Genomic DNA, 25,395 nt, shown 5'->3' with positions numbered 1-25,395 from the left:
TCTCGCTGCAGAGTGATGATGATGCATACACAGAAAACAGCCTGGACTTTTTTAATTTCTCCTGTGTTGTAGTCTCCCAAGTTAAGCATCCGCTGGAAAGGATTTGCTTTTATATTTCATGACTGTATATATTTTAATATCTGTCCACATGTGTATGTGTCTTGTTGTTGCAAGCACAGACTTGTGTGTGCAGGTGAATGTGTGGCTACTGTATGTCCAGCAGGCATCTCTGTGCCCTTCTCTAATTACTTTGTCTCCCACTTTGCTTCATTAGATTTATGGCATATTGCTGAATTCAGTATGGAGTCCTGTCTATTTTTAGCAGCCTGTTCCTTGAGCTATAAGAGCACCATACAGGAACATGGTCCAAATTACACTTGTCCCTTGTCCCAAAGGAATTCATATCTATTAGCCAGGCATAGCTACACTCTATGAACATTTAAAAAGAAGCGCATCACGCTGTAAGTGGCATGTCCTCGGAACAACGTTGCTTTGATAAACAGTTTTAAATGTTGCTTTACATCTTGTTCTGTGCTCTGGAGACAGACGACAAGAGGTGACTCAGTTAGAACAGAAAGAGTTGGTCAACCACACCAGTCGTGTCGACCTTTGGTCCTAAATGCAAACACCGTACAATGTCTGACTGCTGCTGACCTACTGTTGAATCATGAAGAGGTTACAGGTCTGACCTCAGTGGAAATTTCCTAAGGCCGTAACGTTGTCTCTTGCTAAACTAACTCTTATTACTCTATATATTATTGGACTGTGTAAGCCCTGAGCCCAAGGGCACTCCTTTGATGCCATTGTCATATGGATTGGAGGGAAGGCTATTGTCCTAATGAAGGACTTGCTATTATTAAATCAATTATGAAATATACTCACTGGAGTACATAATGAAGAAATCCTTCAATGGATTCGCTGTAACGCTTGAATATAATTGCCCTCTAATTGATGTTTTTAATCTTCCCATGGGTCCGTATATTTGGTCGGGGGTAAGGCTATGAGAAATATGTAAAAAAGGTTATACTGGCCACTTACCAAAGGAATGACAAATTGATAATTTGTGTGAAATGAAGCATTAGAGAGGCATCTTATTAATCATACCTTAACACTGGAGAGAGAATTGTAATCATCTTAATATTTACTATTCCTGTCAGTGAGCGTGATGATTTATGTTTGCTTTCTGTTATTGATACGTTTTGTTTTTGCCTACAGTCTCTACAGGAGGAAGTGCCTATACCAGGAACAGATATGAAACTCAGCTATTTAAGTAGCAGGACCCCAGGGTACAAGTCAATACTGAGGGTGACCCTCACCCACTCCACGATCCCCTTCAACTTGATGAAGGTTCACCTCATGGTGGCTGTGGAAGGCAGGTTGTTCACAAAGTGGTTTCCTGCAGCTCCAAACCTCTCGTACGACTTCGTGTGGGACAAGGCTGATGTCTACAGCCAGAAGGTCTATGGCTTGTCTGAAGCTTTTGGTAAGTTATCAAGTGTATATCATGCGTATTTTTTGCTTTTTTATCCAGATGTGGTTCACTAATTGTCGTTTTGCTCCTTTCTTTAGTGTCTGTGGGTTTTGAGTATGAGTCATGTCCAGACCTTATTCTGTGGGAGAAGAGGACTGCTGTTCTACAAGGCTATGAAACCACTGCCTCCAAACTGGGAGGATGGACTGTAGACAAGCACCATGCTTTAAATATCCAGAGTGGTGAGTCATCTAGTATACCCTTTTTAAATTCCCATTTCCAGCCATTTGTTCATGAAAACACCTACTCAAAAATTCATTCTGTGCCTCAAGAAATCTTCATTTTAACACGTTATTTATTCCTTTGTTAAGTTTTTGTGTCTCTGCATTTGTACTTACTTTTGGGATTTGTGTCAGTGATTGATTGAACATTGATATAAAATGTAAGAATTATTTTATAAAATTTGTATTGGAATTTCAATTGCATTTCATTTATAAGTAGCTTTTTTGTACTTGTTCCATGAAATTAAATCTCATTAGGACAAAATAATAGGTTTATTTTTGGTGGTGTTAGTCTATAGATGGCCACTTCTTATCCAATTTTATACATATTCTGAAGAATGTAGATCAGTACCACCATGACCAGTACCAGTATCAGTACCTTAGATGATGCTTTTAGTGTAACATTGAATCTTCTTCCCAGCCTGTAACACTTCTTGAAGCTTTTTCAATTCAGCAGTGTCATGTAACCTTAGATAGATCTGACTTTTTTATTACCGTCCATTTTTAGGTGAGGGGGGTCAATTTTCTTATTGCCAGCAAATTACTCCTGAAAGGCAGGAGTAGGAATGAAGAGAGAAAACTTTGGGCAGCACCTGTCACTAGCTACGCTTCACACTCTGTTTGTGTCGGAAGGGCTCATCAGAGGAGATGAGGCATACTTATATGAAAAATGCTCAGGAAGGTTGCACTGTGATCCGTCACGCTAAACCTGCTGAGTCTGAATGTGCTGTCTGAAGGGAGGAGAGAGCCTCTCCTTGTCCCCTCAACACCTCCGCTGCCAGTTCCTCTAGCCCATCCTCTGCTTTGGCAACCTCCATGTCTCGTTCATGCCCAGCATTTTTAGAATCATCCCTAATTTAATTGCTGTCAGTCTGCTACTCCCTGTAGCAGCAGCCCCTAAGATTAAATCATGTCCCAGGAAGGGGATGCTTGGCTGATCTTTTCTGATAGACCAAATGTTGTGCTGCTAAAAAAACTCAGGTCACCAAGTTCCATCAAAAGCAGAAAAACTACCGGAGACACGCAGATGCTGAATTTCAAATATGATTACATTGATTCAGCAGCAGAAACATCTTTACATTTACATATTTGAACATTTTCCAAGAGTAGATTGGCAAGACTAATAAAACATAGTGTGCATGTGTGTGGATGCATGCCTGAATGCCTGCACATAAACTATACAGCTCTTTCTGTCTTCGTGAGCAGAGCCAGTGGAGGTAGAAAAGCAAGCACAATATCATTTTTAATCAAGAAAAGTAAATTTTTGTGATTTTTTTCTGGCTCCACCTGGGCCAGGGGGTTTTTGTCCCCATTTTGGTGTGAAATTGTGTCTGTGTTTCCATCCGCTAAGACCACCTCTTACTGCAAACACGGGCACAAAGAGCAATTTTCATGGCTTCATTTGGCAGAGGTGTGCACACAGACCTCTACAGAATCACATCTATGAGTTCACTGTCACTCTCCTTTAAAATTTTCATCTCATATACATTTGAAATTGCATTAAGCAATTTTGAACCACTAGCATACAGGGAGTTGCAGCATTAGAGCCCTGAATAGTCTCAGCTTAACACGTTCCCATCAGTAATGTGCTGCAATGCAAACAGTTGCCTACTCACTCATCCAACAGAAACAGAGCAACATGAGCATCCCATTTTAATCCTTTTGCTTGCCACTTGTTAACTGCACTGCACATTATTACACACACATCAAGCAGCATGAGTGTCTTAATTAATTGATTAAATTTTCTGACAGGGAATTTGCAAACATATTTATACAGCCCTCTACGCATCTCTACACACCAGACTTCAATGCTATTCTCTACAGATTCCAAGTTTATATGCAAATTACATCAGCCAGCATCAGGATGTGTCTTGAGTGCCTTCAAAAATGTAGCAGAAGTAGCATTTTATATTTAAGCAGAAATACCAACAGGATTTCCTCTGTATAATCAATGAAGAATGTCTGTTTTCTGTGTGAAAAGATTTAATTGGGAACGTTTAGCAAATGCAATAATGTGAATTGCATGAACAGTTTGCGGAGGTGGGATTAATATATGCTGGTAAACATACCTAAATATGACTAATTGGATGCAAACATTGTAATCGCCAAGTGCTTGCTCAGGGGGGAATTGTTGGGCCTCTGTAGATTAAGAGTATGGTCCTGACCTGCTCTGTATGTAAAGTGTCCTGAGACATTTTCTGTTGTGATTTGGTGTTATATAAATGTGTTAAGAAGTGCAGTCTTACTTCTTAATAATGGTAACACATTTCATACTCTTGCAGTTGTATACTTGTATAGCTTTTTGTACATCATTACACATGAACAAGATTTTAAGTGTCTTTTTGGGTGCTGTGTATTCATTATTGGGCTGCTGTATAATAATGCCTCTGAAAAGTTTTTCTTGGCCTGGATGCACTTCTTTGCTTAGTAGAAAACAGTCTTCTGCTGTCAAAGGCTGATTTAACTGCCTTTTGTTTAAGCCCACCTCTGGTCACCAGAATAGCCCTAAACCAGTCAGCCACATTTTCACTCGCTCTGCTGGTCTGCACCTGCATTTTTGCTTGCATCCAATTTCAGGCAAATAGAGCCCCGTCTTCAAACTCCGCTCAACCGAAACAGGTTGCAGGTATTACTTGTTTCTTTCCTGTGCCCTCATCAGGTATTCTTCATATGGGCAATGGGGAGAACGTCTTCATCTCCCAGCAGCCTCCTGTAATCGGCAGCGTGATGGGGAACGGGCGCAGGCGCAGCATCTCCTGCCCCAGCTGTAATGGCCTTGCTGACGGAAACAAGCTGCTGGCCCCAGTGGCTCTGGCCTGTGGCTCAGATGGAAGTCTGTATGTGGGCGACTTCAACTATGTGAGGAGGATTTTTACCACTGGGAATGTCACCAGCGTCCTGGAGCTCAGGTAAAGAAGGAGTAGCCTAGTAACATTGACTCAGAACTCAGGACCATGAGCTCAGATGGGCTTGCACACAGGTCATAAACCACTGAGGTCGATTGAGATAGACAGAAATGCCCTAAAGGTCCAGGATTGATGGTCCTGCCTCTCTCATTCACCTGTATCAGCTGGAGTTTGGCCCTGATATGGGCTGAAGTTGAAGTAATTGCGTCGTAGCAGAAGGCGTTCTATGACAAGATTCATTTCTTTGTTAATGTCAGAAAGGACAGTTTTGAGTAGATAAGAAATATAATGTTTTCTTTCTGGTTCTCTTTTAATTCATTCCATCCACTAACAACTAACATTTTCTCTCCCTTGTCTTCCTCTCATTTTCTGCTCCTTTTTGCAAACTCTGACAGAAATAAAGACTTCAGGCATAGGTAAGCAGGACAGTATTTGCTTGAATTAATACAGAAAAGGGTACAGTCCATATACTGTACTTGATGTTGAAGTGACCTTTTCAGCCACGCTCTTGTGAGCAGCTAGAAGATCATATCTTCAGATACTTACTATAATTTTCATCTTTATAAAGCTGTAGTTTTAGTGGTTTAACTATGTCCCCAGAGCTTACTTAATCTTTGGATTCAGTGCCTTGTTCACTACCGTGTGTTTGCATCTGTATGGGTGACTGCAAAGAGAGAATGCAGCTTGCATTGTGGGCTCAGTGGAGGCTACATTTTTCCTCGGGATTGACAATGGAATTTAATATACTACAGCTGATATTACCCCAAATCATGTGAAGTTTTTAGTAATCTAGTATTACTAGTATGACCCTCTTTAATGTGTGGCTCTAATTAGAATGGTTGTGGGTTGCCATCTGTCAAGGAATTTCAGCATTTCAGTGGGATATAGAACCAGTTTTATTAAGGATACTTGGATACATCCATTGTAGTCTAACAGAACCATGCTGCAAGAAATCCAACTTTTATGAAACACATCATTTTCAGTTTTTGTTGACAGTGTCGTAGAGGTGTTAATGCAATTCCATAATCATTAAGAGACTGTAGTTTATGGTGCTTTTGAACTCAATTATATGAAAAATAAAATGTGCCCCATTTATTTCTCAAACACCTTCCCTTATTATCAAATACACGTCAAATGCACCGCATACTACAGGTTAAAAAATGATCACATAATTTAATCAAGACCTTTCTGACGTTGTCAATACAAAGACTGATTATGCTGAGTTTCATAAATGTTTCATTTGTTGCCTAAGATACAAAACTGTAATTTTCCTTGGCAGGTGGCAGTGAGGAAAATCTCTGTGTGCTGTCATTAGATACCGTGTCTCAGGTAAAGGACAATTGATTGATTTTCTATCAGAGGGTCATGACTTCAGCTGGGGAACATGTAGTCAAACTGAGGATGAAAAGCCAAGTGATGCTGGTCACTGGCCTCTATTTTCCAGAATGACCAAACACTGTATTGCTTTTTCAGTCGCTTTGCAGCAGCGTTGTATCTTTTCTCAGCCTTAATATCTCAAAAGACTTTGTGCAGAGCAAAAATGTTAATGTGCTTACAGGCACCAACTGACAAAACTAAAGAAATGTCAAAGCTCTGTCCCTTTGGTCTCGATATCCCAAATACATTTGCATATTAAGAGGAGATTTATCCAGGAAAACACAGCATGTGTCTGTATAAAACGGTCGGCTGCCTCCTGTGCATGTGTGAGCTAGTGATAGGACTGGGAGGTGGGTGATCTCACTACAATGTTCATTGACCCCCTACTAAGGATGTCCCCATCCACTCCAACCACGCTCCCTCCATTGTCGTGCCAGCATGCAGCAAAATCCAATTATCTTCTACAAACTAGATGTTGTCAGTGAATATAGATGGAGTATGTGGCCATAGCTCAAGGTCAGGGGATAACGCCTCATAGTTTCAAACACGGTGGGGGACCAGCACTGTTCTACATGCAACTGGGAGCTGATAAGGTATCAGCTGATTGCACATGGCAGATAGAATGCAAAGTGGAATCCAGTTATTGAGGCTTGCCACTGACCTACTCAAAGACAGCAGTTGTTGTTCTGTACCTGGAATGTACTGTAGACCAACATATCAGTCAACTTGGTCAGTGGGCTGATTGTGACATGTGCGCCTGAGGTTCGCTGCAGTGTCCTGTCATCACTGATTCATTGAAGGTCAATTGTCATTTAAAATTATGTACTGGAGTTGACAATTCCACAGATCCACTAGTCTTTCTTCGTGTTGTGTTATAAAAATATAAGCTTTGGCACTGTCATACCGACTATAAGCCCTAAAAGAACCCTCAAGGTTATAGTTGAAATTCTTAATCCACTTTGAATGACGCCCTGCTGACAGGTTTCTCCATAATGCTTATCAGGTCTGGCAGATCTGTGTTGTGTCCTGCCCTGATAACTCGGCTCCTCTTTAAGGTGGCGCTAAGCACTAAATTTCTGAACTGTTAACTAATTCCCGGTCAGAAACAATGGTCAGTTTCCAATGATTTTATTCTATTAACTACTTTGTTAGTAGAACTACTTTGAAAAGCAACAAATTATCATATTTGTAAAGCTGGAACCAACAAATGTTTCGCATTTTTGCTTCATAAAGGTCTTCATGATTTAGCAGTTCAATAAAATGAGCCAAATTGTTGCTGATAACTTTTCTTAGAGTCAGTTAGCCAACTAATAGAACTAGTTCAAAGGGATCATCGAGCTGTTTTTCATGTTGGTGGCACCTGTAGAGAAAAGGCCTCTTATCCAAGCACCATCTGTGCCATGTGCTGTATTTATGGGAGCGCAGACAAGTCTGTCAAATCTGTCAGTCAAATTCACCACTTTCAAAATAGATTAGTCCTGCCTATAGTCTCTATCCACAAGTGTATAGTGCCATTGGGGTGTTTCTAGTTGTGTTGAGTATGCCAATAGGTTGTATGCATCCTGCCAAAGCAGCATTGGTTACATTTGGTTGTATTGTCCATCTGTCAGGTTGGGCGACCTCCTGTGGACAGGATTACTTTGTTGACTGGGTTGGAAGTTCACTGTAATAGGTTGTTTTTTCTGTGCTGGGATCTCTGCTGGATGTGTGCTCGGATTGTTGCTTCAGTTATGCATTTGTATTTCTCTAAAAAGGTCCCAAGGGAAACAGAAAACATACTTGTTTGTACTCCTTCTAGGATTAACCAGGCCACTGCTACTGTACAGACTCCGTGGTGTCACGTTGTTGTTTTCAGATGATATCACAGAGATTTCTTCGGTCAGGGATGGGGGGAGTAATTAGGATTTCTGTCAAAGGATCAATGTACCCTGCTGACTGAGTCCCACTAGACCCTCATTTCTCTTTGTCATCCTAACTCTGGACCCCCTCCAACATTTCAAGTGTTTCAATAATTTGAAAGAAACTAGACATCTGTATCTGCATCTATGCATAAACAGTGTTTTCACATATGTCTGCTGTGTGTATGTCGATACACAGACAGCCTATTCAGATGAGTGGAGTTTCCACTGTCTTTTGACAACAGGGATTTCTAACTAAGCTGACTGTATTGTAGATGAGTTCTAAGCTCCACCATTATGTCATGTTTAATCTCATTCTATTTTTCTTTTTCCATGTCCTTGGTTTAAACTGTAATTGTGCCCAATTGACTCTCTAAATGGCTTTTGAATCCATTTTAATTGTATTACACAATGTTTCTTATTGAAAGCACTGTAGCCCTTCCAGCTTTATTGACTTTGGCTTCTTCCTCTCTTTTTCCTTCCCTCAGCAACAGCCCTGCTCATAAGTACTACCTGGCTACCAGTCCTGTGAATGGTGCTGTGTACCTTTCAGACACCAGCAGCAGGAAGGTGTTCAAGGTGAAATCGCTGAATGTTGTGAAGGATGTGGCCAAGAATTTGGAGCTGGTGGCTGGAACTGGTGACCAGTGTCTGCCATATGATGACACTCGCTGCGGGGATGGAGGAAAGGCTGCTGAGGCCACTCTCACTAACCCACGAGGTATTGTGTGGATGTTATTATAATCAATGTAGTGTCTTGTTTTGTCTTTTCTTCTCAAGTAGACTTGCTTGTTGGATAGTTTAAGACAGTAGTCCCAGAGGCTAGATCAATACTCTTCAGTTTTCAGGCATTAAATTCTCTTCTCTTATCTCCATCACTAACTACATACATGTAGCTTACTAGCTTCAGTTATTTTTAAAATTCAATTTATTTTTTATATCTTGCCTTTCCATGTGCTTCCAGGGTCCTCTTTTTTTGTTGCTTCCATATTGGGATGATGCATTAGTCATTAGCTCACATGCTTACATTTTGTCCTGCGCTTGGATGACATTGTGAATCTCGTACTGAAATAACACTCAAGTCCTGCTCAAATGTGCAACGTGTATTGTGTAGTCCAGTATGTTGAAAATACGACATTTTGCTGTAACTACTGCAGACTAGATGTTCATAGCTACTTAAATATTGTTTTACAGGCCCTGAAGTAATAGAGTAATACAGAGATTTGCATAGCTAGGGTTAGCACTCTCAGTTGCATTACTTTTTGAGGCTGGGAGAGCATGAGAGAAAGAGACTGCATTGATTCAATTTTTGTTGTAATAGAATCAATACAGACAGTGCTCTTCATCTCGTTTGATGTTTCTATTGTTCTACGTTATTGATTTAAAAAATCAATCCTCACATTAGTTTTCATTGCTGTGATTAGTCTTTAATTTTTATTGCAGTAAATAGTGCTTAATTGTCATTTAGCGGTGCTCTGTCCTCACATTAAATTCACAGATAAATAACCAGTGGATATTTTCCTCCTTTGTTCACTGGGTGACTTTTTACCTGCAGGCATTACGGTGGATAAGTACGGCGTAATCTTCTTTGTGGATGGGACAATGATCCGCAGGATTGATCAGAATGGTATCATCTCTACTCTTTTGGGCTTCAATGACCTGACCTCTGCCCGACCTCTCAGCTGCGATGCTGTGATGGACATCTCTCAGGTACGACCTCTCTGACCTGGGCAGCCGGCATGTGTCTCACTGTCTCTCAACCTACACCAGTCTCCTTGACTGACCCTGGCCTTCAGGATGCTTACATCCCCATGTGAGATTTTTATTTCTGTAGCTGTAAGCTCTTAGAGTGGATCTAGTGGTTCTTGGTCACATTTTGATCCACATTTTTTTATTGGCTGCATGATGCCAGTTTTTAGATCCACAGTACTTGCAGTGGATGCTGAGGTAGAGGAAGGCAGTTAGAGCCTACAGGCATTTAGCATTCATTTGGGATTTCACTGCCAGTTTTCAGACTGAATGCTGTTCCTGCTCACACAAGCCCATGTCAGTAATCCATCTGTTGTTATTTGTTGTGAATGAAAGCTGATGACTGAAATAGTTCAGGTCAGATCAGATCTTTATTATTCAACAAGAGGAAGTTGGTTACGAAGCAAGGCAGCAAAAAACATAAAAACACAATATGATAATATTTTTAAAAGTGAAATACTGTAGGCACAATATAAAATACAATGAAGAGTCTGTGTGATTTAAAATATATATATATATAAGGACCTGATAATCAAGGCTGTTTGGTTGAGCAAGAAGCAGTTGGTGGTATATTTGAATTACATGTGTTTATTGCATGTAGAATAAAATGAAAAATTGAACATGTTGCACCTAATTTTTACAGAAATGTCTCTGACCAGAAGGTTGGATGTTAAATTCATTAAACCAAGGATGGTCTGGATTCACTGAGGTGGATATCACTGGTCCAGAAGATTATGAATTCAGGAAAGCAGCTCCAAACACAGCTGTGCCAGCCAAGTGAACAACAAAATTTAAATCAACTCTTGGTTAACAAGCAAATACAAATAAGAAATAAAAATAAGCAGCTAACAGGACTCAGTCTAGGGTGGGGGAGCCCACAAGAACTGGAATAAACATAGAACGGGTTACAGAGCCGTGCTGAACCCAGAGGTGGCACTGTAGTCCTGGGAGCTTCCATGTCTGTGTCCAGTGGCACACCATCCCGAGTGCAAAAGGCCTTTGACCTACAGCTGTAGGGGAGTGATGAAGATGACCTGTGACCTCACAGGCTCTCAATTCATGCATATACGTATGTTCACTGATGCACACAAACACATGTGCAGACACACACGTGCACACATATGAACCAGACCACTACACCAGACAGAACACATCCCCCAGGCAAGGACGCTGCGCTGAGGTCACATCACTCTCCAGCTCAGTGGCTTCCCTTCAGAGGTGACTGGACCGACTTTTTGCAGACTCTAGCAGCCTTCATATGGCTGTTTTTTCCCGACATTATAATTTTCAACTAAAGTAGTTAAGAGTTGTTTTGTTACAAAGCTCGGAAGATGTCATGGAGGGAAAAATATTAATTCATGCTCCCAATTAAGCAATTTGTGCTCCTGTTTTGATAATTCATGCCCATTGATTACTTAATTCATGCTCTTGATTTATTAGCCTATTGTATTGGCATGAGAGAGCACTTTCAAGCTCTGTCGCTCACCACCCAAACAAAGCCACAAAACAAGCCTGCAACAAAAAAACATACAGTAGATGAATCATTAACTAGGCTTCCTAGTTAATGAAGCGGGCAGTGGCCTCATGCTCATTTATGTGCATTCTGCCCGATAGCTATGATCTCCCCCATCCTAGACAGGGTGCACAAGTAGGGCCTGTCAGTGATTCTCATCGCTCCTTACTGGCCATCAAAGGACTGGCAGGCAGAGATAGCCCAGCTCCTTTACCAGGAGCCACAGCCCCTTCCACTAGGCTGGCACCTGCTGTTTCAGGTGCACTGAGAAATATTTCATCCCCACCCAGAGAGCCTGGCTCTGCAAACCTGGCCTGTGAGTGGCTCAATCTGAAGACTGTGGGACCGCCCCCTTGGTGTGACTGAGACCATCCAAAATGTGGGGCCCCCTCAATGAGGCCCCTTTGTGGGAGCAAATGATCAATTGCTGGGGAGTAGTCCTGAGACTTACAGGAAGTTTCTTGTCAGTGTTCTGTGTCTGTGACACTGGATTTCTTAAATGACATGATGGACAAAGGGAAGGCTTTCTCCACTGTCAGGGTGTACTTGGCAGTATTTCTACCTTCCATATTGGTTTTGATGGGAAGGCTGTGGGGCAGCATCCCTTGGTCTGCCACTTCATGAGGTGTGGATGCCATAAGCTCCCGGTTTCTAAACCGCTAGCTCCATCCTGGGACCTTTCCACTGTCCTGGAAGCCCTTTCAGCCCCTCCTTTTGAACCTCCTGGAACAGGTGGATTTGAAAATGGTGCCTTTGAAGACAGTCCTGTTGCTTTCTCTCGCTCTAGCTTAGCAAGTGGGTGAGATCATACTCTGTCAGTACACCAAACATGTACAATTTTCTCTTTTGGGAGCAACCTAACCCTGCCCTTCTGCTTAAGGTGTTACAGTCATGTTCCCCCTTTTTCCTCAGTGTCTGTCTATCCCTAGCCACTCTCATCAGATGACCATCAGCAGCGTGCTGCAGGCGTTACACATCAACATTGACAAAACCAAAAGAAGTGTGCCATGCTGCTTCCAGCTCTCTCGCTCTCTATCCTCTATCTATCCATAGGAAACAGTTCCTTCTGAGCCTCTATATGCTGCTCCAAAGCACACCTGGGTAATCTGTTTGCATAACTAGGTGCTTTTTTTTTTGGGATGGCTTTCATTTTTACCTCGGTCATCTCTGTGCGGATATCAGACTGCCGATGTGCTGCTCATGGACTGCTTTGATTTTACGCCTGATTGTCAACTGGACAAATAGACACTGACACATCGCGTTATGACAAATGCATTATTATTAAATCTTAATACACACTTATTAACTGCACCCTCTTCAACAAGCCTGGCTATGTGATTCAGGCATCATTCATTTTTTATTTTTTTCTTTTATTTATTTATTTATTTTATCATGAGGGACATTAAGATTAGAGCAAATTTTTCTGTCCCGGCCCAACCCGAGTCTGAGTAACTGAGCCCCACCCGAATCCGACACAGTTAATGCAAGCTGAAGCACTGAGTTTGTTTTACCCTGTCACGCAATTGTTGTTTGTCAGCCTGCATCCTGCACCCTCCGTTCACATGTCACTGCAAGGCTGAATTTCCAGTCTTCTTGCTGTCATATCTCATCAAGCCTCAGACATTTTACAATTTACATAACCAACTGTTTTGTTATTGTCTGCATTGATGACGAAATCGAAATGCCTCCATACTGTAGATCTCCCTGCGTGGTTTTTGTTAGTTTTAAAGTTCCCTGGTGAAATTTAGTCTGATGCCCTCCATCCTTAGCTAGGTTACCTGAATGACTTGAAAGCACCGTGTCAAGTCAGCTACCCCAGCCGACATGACCAAACCTGAACATCACTCCTAATTCCTATCCAAACTCGAGTCCCATCAGGCTCGGGCCGGTTATCAACACTAATTCAGATATAAGTCATATTGTATCAGGCTACAATATGATCAGATTCATGTCATATTTATTTGACAGGAGGTGGAGGTGAGGAAGTGAAACTTGTGGGTCGCCTGTGTCTATTTTGTAGTGTTAACAAGTGTTCATGCGTGCGTAAAAGCCTACTCAGCAGTGCGTAAAAGTACTTAGCGGTCAGTAGAATAAGAGTGAATGCTGGATACAGCTTTCTCTCTCTCTTCAGCACCGAATCACTGAACTTCAATTTCCTGACAGTATTAACATGTGTTTGGATGTTTAACTCTATGTACGTGCAACTCGGCATCATGTTATTGGTTTTAATTTATGACAGTCAGATATGTGTTTCATGTCAGGGTGCAACCACATCTGGTCTAATATATTGTTAGTTTAAAGCTATTACTTTTCATTCAGGGGCGGTGAAAAATATTGAGGAGCTCAAGCCCTTCAGCAACCATAGAACTGGAGTCTCTACCGGGTGCACTCGTTCAGTGGCTGTAATAACTGTTTATTTAGAAGCTACCTGAAAGTGTTTTGTAATTTTGGAGATGTCTGTGTGTGTGTGTGTGTGTGTGTGTGTGTGTGTGTGTGTGTGTGTGTGTGTGTGCGCACGCCTCCACCAAATAAAGCCAAACAAATCGTGCCTTTTGTCTTGGAGCTGTTATGTGGGAAAAAAGCATTCAGATGTTGTGCTGTGAGGAGGCAGCTACTGCACATTTTTTCATTAAGGGGTGGCTTTGTGGCTTTGTTTGGGCAGCGAGAGACAGAGCTTTAGAGTGGGTGTCTCGTGCCAAAAACAAAAGGCTATTAAAACGAGAGCATGAATTAAGTAATCCATGCACACAAATTATTAAATTGAGAGCACAAATCATTAAACAGCAGGAATTACTAATTTGAGAACACAAAGTATTAAATAGTGATCATAAATTACCAATTCAAGAGCACAAATTATTAAATTGAAAGAATACTTCTTTTTTTTTCTCCATCACATCTCCCAGTCTCGTATGTGTTGTCTTTATGTTTAGTTTTACTCCCATGAAAAGATCATTCCTGGACTTTAATGATAGGATTCGAGTCATGCTCCATGTGCATGCACTAGTTTGTTTCTTGCCCCATCGTGTGTTATGGAGTACGACTAGCAAACAGGTCCTGAGGGGGGGCCTCTGATGCCAGTTGAGAGAAGCTTTCTCTGTGTTGAAATGATGTATTCAGTGGAAGGAGCAAAGCCTCCAGCTGCCCATTTCCAGCCCCGGGGGAACTCCATCCCCCTCATGACCTGTGCTTGCTGCTGGCCCCCCCACCCCCACACACAAACACAGCGCCTATAGATGCTCACTATCCGAGCTCCACAGCAGCGAGGACACAGGCAGACTGACTGCAGCTCTACAACGATGACAAATCACACAAGCACTGCCAGAGACACTCAGACAGTAAAAAGCATCCATTAAAAATTCATCCAGGGCACATAGCTTCCCACTTCAAACACTCCCCAACCCCTCACTTAGGACCAGAGTTTCTCTTGAGAAGGCTCATCACAGTGGTCATTACTTTTGCTGTACCTCACCTGTTCTTGGCAAAAATTAATGTCAGATTTCTCTCTCGCCTCTGATGAGGTCGTTGTTATCTTCCCATGCCATCTGTGCAGCGAGCATATTGCGGCGACTCTTAATTTGATGTGCAGCTCTGTAACCTCTCCTTCTTTAACTTTTATTATCATGCAAAGGGACAAGAGTTTGACCTTGTTCAAGAATGTCTTAATTTGTTTATACGGAGGCCTTAGGTTGCTATTTCAGAAATCTGTTCCATTTTCTGTTTCAAGTCATGAAAATCTTCCCTGCATCCCCTGCTGAGTTCAGCCTTAAATAGAGGGAAATCATGTCTTAAAACAAGATCTCTTGAACACATTTCAAGGGTGTCAGCAGCTTCAGAAAGCTTTATCAAGGCTCTGACTGTGACACTCAATTCAAATGTGAGAGGGACTTCAAATAATGACATATTTCCCTGCTTCAGACAGGCGTCATGCTGGTACGGGCAAAGAGCGAAGAGATTGCTAATGGAAAATGGCATTATAGTTCTAATACAAGTTCAAATACATGTAAAAATAGTTTGTGTTGTGGTGGTGCAACTGACAGCTGCCCCACTGTATAAAGAGGAGGGTATGATCGGGTTACAGCATATGGGACAGCAGCTCGGGAAATATCCCCTCATCAGTCAGAGTGGCGTGAAAACCTCCTTACAGGCAGCTCCCCCGAGCCACTCCACACTCTGGCTCATGAAATATTTAACCACCAGTGTTGACAAGAAATAGGTTTTAAGAAATTGAAAGTCTCCCCTTCATTTCCCAAGTAAATGCATTTTCTGCTCACTGAAAGACGACATGTATCCACTGCCAATCTCCTGTTTGTTGTATGCGGCCCAAGATATGTCCTATTATATAAACCTCTTCTGTTTTGTGGGGGATGATGGGATGATGAAAGGTTTATGGGATGTGAGTTGTGTGTGATGCTCAAATCTGTTTTTCAATCAAAAGGGTGGACAAGTGCTCCACTTTCGGAAAGTGGCTGGGATTCGAGAACATGACCAATGGCAAGAGTGCAGAAACATTCAAAAAATCATCTCCATGGAATCCCCTGTCAGTTTTAGATTAATCATTGTGTCAGCATAGCCCTTTCAATTAGAAAATTAGTAATATGTGCCCAACAGCAGGAAAATAAATCTGTGAAATAGCTGGCAGACTTTTACCAGAAAGCTGTTAGCTGTCAGCAACCTGTTACTCTTTGCCCTGTGGAGTGTCATGTTTTGTGTTTCAGGACCTCTGTGTTATGCACATCAAAAGAAGCTGAATGTGTTGTGTCAACCTTGACTTTTTTTTTTTCACATGTATCAGTGGAAGCCATTTCTGTGAGGCATTTCTAACCCTGAAGTTTTTCCTTTCACAAGTCCAAAACCTGCCTTTTCTTACTGAAAAGTTTTTTGGTGAAGTTATTGTCCCGATTTTTTAAGTTCCAGACGCTCATACAATGAACTCAACGTGTTGCATTGATCTATTTCTTCTAGCTTTCTATTCACTCAGCTTACCTGTAGTCTCCAGTTGGGGTTTCTTTTCTAAAATACTTAATTAAAAAGTGTGTAAGGGGGGTCAAGATAACAATTTATTTCATGTTTCAAGTACAATACACATGACCTGATTGTTCCGTTGTCAATTGTAGTGAGAAAAGTGTATGCAATTTGCCTTTCCAGGTCATTATGACAAATTAGTCTACCATATTAACATCTACATGAATGCATTCACCCATATTCCAGTTGTAAGACAAAGTATCCAAAATGATTTTTGGGCTGCTCTCATGTAATAGATTGCCTAAAAGCTCAACGTGTCTTTGTATTTGGTTCCAGGTTTTAATCCATCTCCTTTGTTGGGGCACCAAGGCTTCTTCCATTGAAATATGGCACTTCATATTATGTTCCTAAGAGATTCCCCTGGGATCATAAGTGAGAGGGAGACCAGTAAATTGCATGAATCCAATCATTCCAATTTGTTAAAAGCCTGATACATTGTTAGCAGAACAATAAGTCATAATTTAGGAGTCCTGAGGCAGGGTAGGCTTTCATTTGGTAAGTGTGCTCCAGTTTCTTTTCAAGGACTCATGCGATCTCTTGTCATTACAAAATTAATAACCCAAAGCAGGGAAAAACAGTGACTAGCAGAGGTGAAGGATGCAGAAGCCCACTTCTTACGTGCCCAGAGTTCTCATGATCAATTGCAGTATGCCTTTTAAAGTTAATCTGATCATTTTAATCATCTCTCCTCATTCTGCCCTTCCTCGCCACTATTGTTATCATCCTTGATCTTAAAATCATGTTTTTGTGTTGCCCTTTTAACAGTACGCCAGCTGCTTTTTTCCTCCTTATCAGATAATAAATCGTTTCAAAAAATGTTTTTGCTCCCAGTGTAAGCTATGAGATAGCCCACCTTTTTCACAGCAGCCTATCTTTTTTGTAAACAGTTTTCAATGATTCTTCCCTTGAGGGACTGTTTCCCTCTGATAAAGTGGAAAAAACTGTGTGGATCAATAGGAGTATGGTCTGTTTTTTTGTGACCCGAGGCTGATATTCTTGATGTGTTTTTTCCTCTTAGGTGCGTCTTGAGTGGCCTACAGACCTGGCAGTGAGTCCCATGGACAACTCCCTGTACGTCCTGGACAACAACGTAGTACTCCAGATTTCAGAAAACCATCAAGTCCGTATTGTTGCTGGCCGGCCAATGCACTGCCAAGTGCCTGGGATAGACCATTTCCTCATGAGCAAAGTGGCCATTCATGCCACCCTAGAGTCCGCCAATGCCCTAGCTGTGTCCCACAACGGCATTTTATACATCGCTGAGTCAGATGAAAAGAAAATAAACAGAGTACGACAGGTGTCCACCAATGGAGAGATCTCCCTGGTTGCAGGGGCACCAAGTGGCTGTGACTGCAAGAATGATGCCAACTGTGATTGTTATTCTGGAGATGAAGGCTATGCCAAGGATGCTAAACTGAATGCGCCTTCTTCTCTGGCAGTGTGTCCAGATGGAGAGCTTTACATTGCAGATCTGGGCAACATTCGTATACGCTATGTGCGCAAAAACAAGCCCTATCTGAATCCTCTCAGCATGTATGAGGTGTCCTCTCCTATTAACGATGAACTCTATCTGTTTGACTCAAACGGCAGCCACATTTTCACACAAAGTCTGACTACGGGAGACCACCTCTACAATCTGACCTACACAGGAACGGGCGATCTGAGCAGCATTACTGATAAGAACAAAAACATGGTGAACATCCAACGAGACACGACAGGTTTGCCTCTGTGGCTGATGGTCCCTGATGGACAGACATTCTGGTTCACCATTGGCACCAACAGCGCCCTTAAAACTGTCGCTGCTCAGGGTCAAGAACTAGCTGTGATGACCTACCATGGAAGCTCGGGACTCCTAGCAACGAAGACGAATGAAAATGGATGGACAACGTTCTTTGAGTAAGTAATATAAAGAAACATTTGAAAAACACATTTGTAATCCTTACACCCAGAGTCTGGATCCCAGTTGAGCTGATTATGTGTAGATTACTGTTTCGCCCCAGAGATCTGTTAAATCTCTTAAATCCAATATACAGTTTTCATGTCATTTCTGGAATATCTGAACCGGGAGCTCTGTATTCATGGTGGCACTAAATGCTAAGATGCTTTAGTAAGTGAGTGTTTAGAGTTGAAGACATCTTTGACATCTGAGTTTAGTATTTCAGCACACAGGCTACCTTCTTATGCCTTGATGTCTATGTCACTCAGAATACAAGACCTGTTGAGGTATGGGTGTAATCCTATTTGCTGTTATCATACCAAATAGGATTACTGGATGATATGTTACTCATCTGCACCCTTGCTTGCAGTGACAGACTGCAGACCATCGCTTGTTTGGAGTTGTGAGGTAAAGGAACAACATATATATGCTGGCAAGTACATTTTACCCCTAGGATTACGACAAGGCCCGGCAATATAAGCATAATAGAATAGCCAGAGGTAGCAGTTGATTGAGGTAAACAGTACATTGTGAAGGAACAACTGCAAACATTCCCACATGCTGCAGCATTGGAGCTTAAGACTTCATGTTCTTGTAGCTTCTGTCCCTTAATACAGTGTACGCAGGGATACTGTGTTAACTGGATGTCATTCCAAAAAGTGTGATTAAGCAGATTGGCTGGTCAGACATCTGTTACACCTCGCTAGAGGAATAAAACACCCTGACACATAATAAGACGCTCTGTTTAATCTGAGCAGACATTTATCACCTGTGTTTGATTTGGTCGTCACCTGAGACGGTTGCAGAGGCATTTCTCAAGGTAGAGTGAATTGCCTACAGCTTCAGCAAATCCAATGGCTGGTTGGAATTCTGAATTATTTCTCTTTGAATTTCAGTGAAATGGCTCCTGTTGATATCAGGATTAATAATACCCATCCCTATTAGTTAAAGAAAAGATGCCAGTGGCACAAAGAGCTTTTTTAAGATGAAATGCAAGCAATGAATTTCTCCCAAATCTCACCTATACTTAAAAACACTGAAAATAAGTCCAGCATTTTCATGTATTATTCAATAACACCAGAGTTAATGTGTAAGAAATCAGCATACTGTGGCATGAACGAGATCATTCCTTATGTACACTAACTCAGCATCAGCTTAAGTGAAATGTATGCAAAAGTACAAAATAATCAGTCTGTTTTTCGGTGTAATGAACTGTTGATTACATCCGATAAACCTCACATCACTTAATAGAAAACAAAAAAATCAACCGAAGGATGAAATGGTATGGCCGTATCATTCCACTATCTATCTATCATTCCACTGAAAGGCAACGTGATGTCAGTGAAACAGTTGATGTAACAGCAAAAAGCTTCTGACTGATAAAAGAGCGACAGTATATAATATATATTAAATGTCATAAATGGGAAAAAGTGTGAAAATAGTGTTTCAGTCTGTTGTACATGCAGTGTACAGGAGGCCAATTGCTCACCAGTTACTAAATGCAGGAAATAATAAAAGATAGATTGTTATCTACCAACGCTACAACAAAGGAAATGTCAAACTAAGTTGTAGAGCTGTTAAATCATCTATTCATTTCCTTTTTAAACATGCATGTTGACAGAGAGTGCAAAATACTCTGCATCCCTTTTCAAAACACGATAATGTGATACATTAAGTATAAAGTGAAGAAAAAGAATTATTCCCTTTCTTCTTTTTCTCTTTCAAATGAAACAATGGCTTCATATTTACCTACAAGCAAGTCAGATCATCCATGTTTAATTTAGATGCAGTGAAGAGTGTTTGTTATTTTGAATAATTAGCTTTGAAGGTCACCACCTGAGGGTCAGAGCCATAATTTGCTACCATCAGAATTGAAAAGGAAACTCCATTTATCTCTGCTCAAGAAAGTGCACTGCTAAACATTTCACCCATATTAATTAATGCATACTTGCGTTCTGTAGCCTATAGATTGAACTTAATTTGGATGAATGCAGAAACAAAACACAAAGGGCTGACTTGGAAGCAAGAGGCTTCTGCTCTGGCATATACTGTATATGTAGATGCTTTGCTAACCTCCTAATGTTTTTGTTGTACTGATAAGGGCTTATGCTTAAGGGTTACTGTAAATCTATTAAATCGTGGAGCATTCTGGAGGATGACTAATTGTTCTCTTATCCTCCAATTAACAGGGCAGCAATTCTTCTGTTTAGTAACAAATGTGCTTTAGCCACTGGGTTCAAGCAAATGTTATTAGGTTGATTAAATACATCAATAATAACAGCTAAATCATGTAAAACAACTGTTAATGAAGTTAACACAATTACATGGCTGTTGCCTTTATATCATCTCCACAGTCAACATGTGTTCAGAAATTCTCAGGCTGCAAGAGGAAGTGAAAATATGAGAATAACTCAGAAAACTGAGGTTGGGCATGCTGGAGGGGACGCTGATATGAAGTGTCCAGCCTATTGTTGGGTCCCAGCGTGAAAGGTCATAGAGCTAGCATGTGACACAGAGGTGATGCGATCCGAATGGACTTTCAGCCATCCAGGGGGAAAGCAGTCCTTCTGCTGAGCACCCTGCCCCCGCATGCCCCTCTTGTCCAGAGAAAGCAAGCTAATAGGCATCTGAGTTGAAGCAGGCAAGAGCCATTAGAACTCAGCAGTGAAGCCCGAGGAATGGCTCTCGCTCAAGGCCTTAATTGAGACAGAGAGAGTTTGGGTCAGTGATCAAGCTGAGGCATGCAGCGTTTCTCTAGAATGAGATTTCTGTCTTGTGGACTCTGTCTTTTGTGCAGAGGTGAGGGCAAACAGGAACAGTCTCTTCGTCCAGTGAATTGAACAGTTAAAAGCGCCGCCGTGATGACGTGTAACTTCGAGTGCTTTCCCTGTAAAAACTCTGATTGCATGAGAAATATCTTGCTAATTAAATATAAGCAGTATCACAAGAAATCAAATGCTTTAGATATAAATTACTCTGCTATTTAGTATTTCCTGAAGTGAAAGACTGGGGTTGAAATGCATCTATGAATCCCAGTCTGTGGTGCAGTTGAGATCAGATAACATTTATCTCTGGGAGATGATTCCTCTCCCACTCTTCCTTTCCATATTGGATATTTGAGATGGCAGCGCTGAGGAAATATCCGTAAACCAGCACCCGCCATCTCATTTATTAGAGGCTTTATTATGGCAGGCAGCAACATTGAAGAGGGCTTTCCAATCTGTATTCAGTGCGCAGATGAAAGTCTTCATTCTAAGTAATGTACTGTTCACTCGGTCCCATTCTGGAACACTGGCAATCTGAAAGATTTCAAATTGTTGTATGCTGATGTGCTCTCTGAACGAAATGAAACAATCTGGCCACTCATGTTCCTATATGTGATGAACTGACTGATTTGTAGGCAAGGGAGATGCTGCGTCTCTCCATGGAGTCGCACCTCAGTGCTCCTATTTCATAGACTGCATAATGAGATTAGGTGATATCGCTAATCTTTTAAGCTAATAAGCAGTTTTCCAAATGTGAAAAGGTGCGAGCTTTCTCGTCTTGGCCATGACACTTTTTCCTTGTCGGTAGCTGTGTTTTTTTTTAATTGAGTGCTTCTCTTTGAAATGTTTCTTACAAATTGAATAGCATTTTTATTAATGTCACATTCACATCCCCTTGGAAGAGCTAAAAAAAAGTCCAAACTCGTTTAACTCGTCGGTGCACCCACTCTCACTTCAACTGCAGCAGACATTGCATGCTTTATAGAAGTTCTGTTGATTGTGCTTCAGTGACTAAAGCTGATAGTTTTGAGTTTTATTACCTCAGGCTGCCAACATTGATAGATTTGCTGCTGTGTTTACTGCCTGTGTTGACACATTTCCATAATTTGTGACACCCAGAGGGAAATATAGGACTGTGCAAAAAAACTCCCAATTCCTACTTGTAATTAGCACTTGGACAGTTTATCCTAGACAGCAACTCGTAATCACAGGGAATCTGAGATGACAGTCCGGCTCATTAGTCACATTTATGTACCTACATGCATTTATGCATACCTGACCTGCATTTATTACTATGATTGCTTCCTTGTGATTGAACGAATCTCAACAAGGCTCAATAAATTTTTCATGCCACAGCACTGTTTACAATTCTGCTATAGTTACTGTTTATGCACAGTTTCAGACGACGTGCCCCTCTTTGACTTCTTTGGCTCACATCAGTGTATTTCTTTGTAGGTATGACAGTTACGGGCGTCTGACTAATGTCACTTACCCCACGGGCCGAGTGAGCAGCTACCGCACAGACACCGACAGCTCAGTCCGCATCCAGACAGAGGGCTCCAACAAAGAGGATATCACCGTCACCACCAACCTGTCAGCCTCTGGCACCTTCTACACACTCATGCAGGGTGAGTGTCTTTTGCTGTAGCTCACAAGTGGAGCATGTGATTTTTAAGGTGTCAGTGGAAGTACCAAAAGCTTTAACTTTGCTTCAATAACAAAAACTTTTCGTTTCTGGTTCTTATCTGCTCTACCACGTTATGATCAGGTGTTGTAAATATCATAACGGGGATCTATGCTGCATTTTGCACACTTTTTATTTTTTTTAGACATGCAACTTGTAGAAGGGATTGTCAAATATTTTCATGGATTATTCTGACAGAGTCCCGTGTTTGGGAAGACTTTGTCTCAAGGATTGCCTTACGTTCACGGCTTTGCTATAAATGAACAATTCAATGGCTTATGGAGTGTATGTACAGGAATCACAATTGTGAAAGTTAAACAAGATCAGACTCCCCACCTTATTGTGGTAAAGGAGATTGTGTGTCCTGATGCTGGAAGCTGTGTTATAGCGGAAAATAGCTCTTTGTATAGTAGGATGTTCAAAAACAAGCTCAGAAAATAGAGTAGAGTTAGGTTCATCCTGAAGGAGTAATGTGGGCTAACCAACAGTTTTAACTGGGACCTTTTTCTGTGCTTTGAGCAGCACAAACAGAATTCCATTCACCGCCATCTTACTGTTATCTGTGGCAAATAAAACCAGAACTATCTGCATGGCTATATCTAAGGGTTAATTAAAAATTCTGTTTTTGTGATTTGGGTGAGCTGACCTTTAAATGGAGATGTAATGTCCCACTACTTGAGTACAGAGCTTCCTTGCGGTAGTATTTGTTGTTCCTCTGTTGTCTTAATATAAAATGTGTGGTGCAACCCCGATTTACCAGAATGGAAGCATATATTGACGTTCTGTCAGAAAACATAATTTACAAAGCACAATGCTGGTGGCTACACGAGGTTTAGGGAATTTAGTGAGAGAGATGAAGGCAGAGGGCGGACTGGTGTTGTACCTTAATCCACCTGATTTGTTTTACATGTTTAGGAATTCTGATATCATGACCATTTGCTTCTTTGTTTACCTGTTGATAGCTTTTATCTCTCTGGACCTCCCTCAATTTTTAAACACACACACCACAGAATTGAACATGTCCTCCACCCTCTGGCCCTAATGACTCCCTGCAAAGCTGTGTCTGAAACAGAAGATGACAATCTCTGGTTTCTCGCTGTTGGGATGGTCATCTCCGTGCTGTGACCTTGTCTCAGACATCTGCTCGTGAGAAGAGCGGCGCCAGGAACTCTGTCGTAAATTAATTCACTATTGTCTGCTTTGTAAGCTTGCAATTGGACGATCGCGTAACACATGAATGCACTGCCTGCAAGATTCCTTTCCGGTCATCTGGTGTGTTTGTCCCCTTCTGGGTGAGCTTCAACACACCTCAGGGTTGTTAATCATGTTGTCATCATGTGAAGCTGATAACTGATAATTGTGGTCCTCTGAATTGTGGTTGCAACTCCAATCAGGTCATCAAAATAAAATCTATCAAATATCAAAAATCTGCACAAGTCAAATGTAAATATACTGTGTATTTATAGTGAGTTGATGAATTAAAGTAAAGTCGTGAAAAATGAGATGCAAGTGTGAAATAATAAGTAAACATATTGCATTTAGTGTGGACCTGTTACTAACTTACACCATAGGCCCAAAAAGCTTTATGACAGAGTAAAGCAGGAAATTATAACTTACTGTAACATTTACCTGTGTTAACAAAGCAGGATCATTGTGTTTTTATTCCTCAGCAAAGACATCCTAATTTGTAACTGGTAAGTGAAAACGGGCAGGTGTACTGTTCCATTATTCATTTTGTTTAAAGCAGACCTACAGCCCTCTTAAATGTCAGTGCAAGGCACATAACGCCGTGCTGAACTGTGTGCATGCATTAGCATGAACCCCCACAATTCAGCAGTATTTCCAGCTTCATCTGGTCTCAGAGGCCTCCTCTTGGTAGGGCCTGCCCCAGAGACCTTTGGTCAACCCCTGAGGTGTCTGTATGATGGAGAGAGGTAAGGACCAGTGCAAGGTCAGCCCTGCCTCCTCTGCCCATTTCTCTTGTCTCAGCAGCACAATACGTCCTGTGGCGCTCTGTGAAAAGAAAAAGATACAAAACTCCATCATCTCACGTGATGTTTATTGTTGTTCTCTGTGCGAAATAAAGAAATCACAGCCACTTTAAAGTGACATGTTAACATGAGGAAATTACAGAGTGTTTTGATTATTTTCTGTTAAATGAAGTCAGTTAATTAATGTAGTGTTTGACAAGCCATTAATTTTCCTTTTTTCTTAATGAGAATAATATTCATCCTGGTCCCTGTCAATCTACTGACAGGAGGCAAGAAGGAGGCATTTTCTGATGAATGTACATGAGATGATCAGTGCAAACATTAGTCACTGGTCTGGGGCTGGAACACAGGCTGTCGTCACCTGGGGACAGTAACAGACAGACTCAGATTTATCCCTTGTGTGTGTGTGTGTGTGTGTGTGTGTGTGTGTGTGTGTGTGTGTGTGTGTGTGTGTGTGTGTTTTCACCCTGCCTTCTCTGTGGCCACAGGCAAGCTAGCTGCTTTGATGGTTTTCACTCCCCCATATCCTCGAGGCTGCTGCAACAGCTGTAAAACTTTACTTTACTGGTGCTGTGAAACCTCTCACTATTGATCTTTGTTGTCACAAACCCAACATTATTGCAGGGGTTCAGTTAAATACTGCTGCTAAAGGCTTTCTTTTTGCTGAGCAGCCATTTTAGGTCATTATGTTTGTGTCTGACTGAGATATGACTGGATATTAGATTTAGTCCTCTTACATCAGCTACAAGAAGCTCTGATTGTTTCTCTTCTTATAATCATAATCGTTTTCCCCTATGCCCCC

The 25,395-nt window shown here is 41.4% G+C and overlaps 1 protein-coding gene across 5 annotated transcripts in view; it reads left to right on the top strand.

The window, feature by feature from the left end:
- tenm4 (teneurin transmembrane protein 4) overlaps positions 1 to 25,395 on the top strand; it is a 146,164-nt gene that overhangs the window by 104,968 nt on the left and 15,801 nt on the right. For 4 of the 5 annotated variants that reach the window (XM_076734712.1, XM_076734710.1, XM_076734709.1 and 1 more), the window contains 8 exons: positions 1,216 to 1,483; positions 1,570 to 1,713; positions 4,412 to 4,661; positions 5,054 to 5,074; positions 8,422 to 8,654; positions 9,489 to 9,643; positions 17,236 to 18,113; positions 22,374 to 22,546. In XM_076734712.1, coding sequence (XP_076590827.1) covers positions 1,216 to 1,483; positions 1,570 to 1,713; positions 4,412 to 4,661; positions 5,054 to 5,074; positions 8,422 to 8,654; positions 9,489 to 9,643; positions 17,236 to 18,113; positions 22,374 to 22,546 — 2,122 coding nt within the window. The remainder of the gene's footprint in view (positions 1 to 1,215; positions 1,484 to 1,569; positions 1,714 to 4,411; positions 4,662 to 5,053; positions 5,075 to 8,421; positions 8,655 to 9,488; positions 9,644 to 17,235; positions 18,114 to 22,373; positions 22,547 to 25,395) is intronic. The other variant, XM_076734713.1, reaches the window with a different exon arrangement.

The sequence above is a fragment of the Chaetodon auriga genome, chromosome 7 (genome assembly GCF_051107435.1).
Source record: "Chaetodon auriga isolate fChaAug3 chromosome 7, fChaAug3.hap1, whole genome shotgun sequence".
NCBI lineage: Eukaryota > Metazoa > Chordata > Actinopteri > Chaetodontiformes > Chaetodontidae > Chaetodon > Chaetodon auriga.
Note: the sequence above shows the minus strand (reverse complement) of the source record. Positions and strands in the feature narration are given on the sequence as shown.